At 43.9% G+C, this 1,879-nt stretch overlaps 1 protein-coding gene across 2 annotated transcripts in view; it reads right to left on the bottom strand.

The window, feature by feature from the left end:
* The window catches only part of SIDT1 (SID1 transmembrane family, member 1), a 90,231-nt gene that overhangs the window by 20,645 nt on the left and 67,707 nt on the right, over nucleotides 1–1,879 (bottom strand). For both annotated transcript variants that reach the window (XM_011940576.1, XM_011940577.1), the window contains exon 15: nucleotides 837–910. In XM_011940576.1, coding sequence (XP_011795966.1) covers nucleotides 837–910 — 74 coding nt within the window. The remainder of the gene's footprint in view (nucleotides 1–836; nucleotides 911–1,879) is intronic.

The following is a 1,879-nucleotide window of genomic DNA, read 5'->3' as shown; positions in this document are numbered from 1 at the left end:
AAATCCTCTTTAACATAACTCCTTCATTTTATGATGCTTACTTAGCCTGTGACAATGTGTCTGTTTCCTCTCAGGAGCGCCTGCTTGGCTTCCTAACACCCTCCCATCCTCTCATATCCCGATGGCATTTGTGTAGTATGAGTCCTGGGAAGGACAGCTGCTTCAAAGATGGGCAAGTGTTTCAGCTACACTGTGAGAGTGAGTTCTCACAGGTGGACCCACGTAAGTGTCGACGTTCAGCTCTCTAATTGTGAATTTCAGATAGGTGTCAGCCAATCATAGCCAGCAGCTTTATTTGAGGAAACGAATGCCGGTTCAGCTCTGGAGCAAGAAGCCAGACTCCCAACTCCCAGGCAATGCTTCTTCCCCGTCACCAAGTTCTGGTGGCTAGAGCATGGCCTGGGAGGCCACAGGGCTGGGTTTGTGTCCTGCGCTAGGTAGCAGCTGAGGGACCTTCAGCAAGTCCTCACCTGCCTTCATCTAAAAATAGGAATTGTAGTAATGTCTGTCTCATGAGGTTATTTAATGGATCGAATGAGACAATAGGCTGCCAGCTCATGCCTGTGAACAAATGCCACCACAGCTAGAGATCTGACATTTTAAAAAATGTCACTGCTCTCATCTTAGCAGGCAGCATGCTTAGGAATGTTTCCTGAGAACCATATACAGGAACGGGAGGAGCATACCTGGTCTCAACTTCTTGGTTTAGTTCCTTTTTACCCTTGAATAGGGTCGTTTCCCACAGTTGTTTTTAGTATTTTTAAAAACTGAAATCACAACATTAGACAAAAAGGCATCTCTAAATGCCTCATGGGCAACCAGAGGACTAGGTTTACCTCAGGACGCCCAAGGGGTGAGCACAGAGGAAGTTGTAGTAACAGATGTCCTGGTTGCCAGTGACATTTACCACCTGTAAAATCAAGAGTGAGAAGAGGAAATGTGGTTTTCCTCCGTCCTCTGTGCCCCAGCTGGAAATCACAAAGAGCAGACAGGGCTCAGAGAGATGCACTGTCACTAGTTTGCAATGTAACCAGTGCTCCTCTGCACAGATGGGCCATTATCTGCCACCTTACACAGCACAGGTGCTTTTTTCCAAAAAAGTTACCATCTTGCTTTGAATGGGAATATTCTGTGTACCCCCTTATGCAGCCCCGAGGGGGAATTCACCCAAATGCATTTCCTTTGTTATCATGATGAAAGGACTATGAAATGTTAACATTGGGACGTTTCAGGACTGTCACACTATGTCTATTTTCCAGGTTAATGCAGAGGGTATATAGAGCTGTCCCATCCTCTGGGTGGAAATGGTAAACATGAGGTAGACACAAGGAGATGTGTGTTCAGTTTTCCCTATTTATCACCATCTCTGTCAAGAACTTTTCCAAACCACAGTCCAGGTGTATCTTCTGACAGTCCCCCAAAGTATGCAGAGATTTAGATTATAAACAGTGGTGCTCAAACCTCGTGAAGTCCTTGTTCTCATTGCATAATAAGTATGCAATTGGCTAACTATTATGAGATCATTAACACACAAACTTGGCTGTATGTTGGAATCACTGGGGGTTTAGACACTACAGATGCCTGGCTATACCCTCAGAGGCTCTGATCTAATTGGGATGGGGTACAACCTGGATACTGGGATTTGTAAAAGCTTCCCAGGTGACCTTAATTCACAGCAAAGTCTGAGGGCCACTGCATTAGAAACAACTTCAGCTTTGTGCTATTGTAAATGGGCTTTCTGTGTAATAAATTCTATAGAAGGTAATTTAAGTGACCTTGGCCTAGGATTCTATGGAGGAATGAGGATTCTCAAACTACTTTCATATTATTTTTGCTTAAAAAATGTTTGTTTTTATTTTACATTTTCTTTTTACTGTAA

Source organism: Colobus angolensis, unplaced genomic scaffold, assembly GCF_000951035.1.
Source record: "Colobus angolensis palliatus isolate OR3802 unplaced genomic scaffold, Cang.pa_1.0 Scaffold190, whole genome shotgun sequence".
NCBI classification, from domain to species: domain Eukaryota; kingdom Metazoa; phylum Chordata; class Mammalia; order Primates; family Cercopithecidae; genus Colobus; species Colobus angolensis.
The sequence above is the reverse complement of the archived record's forward strand: the minus strand, read 5'-3'. Positions and strand labels throughout refer to the sequence as shown.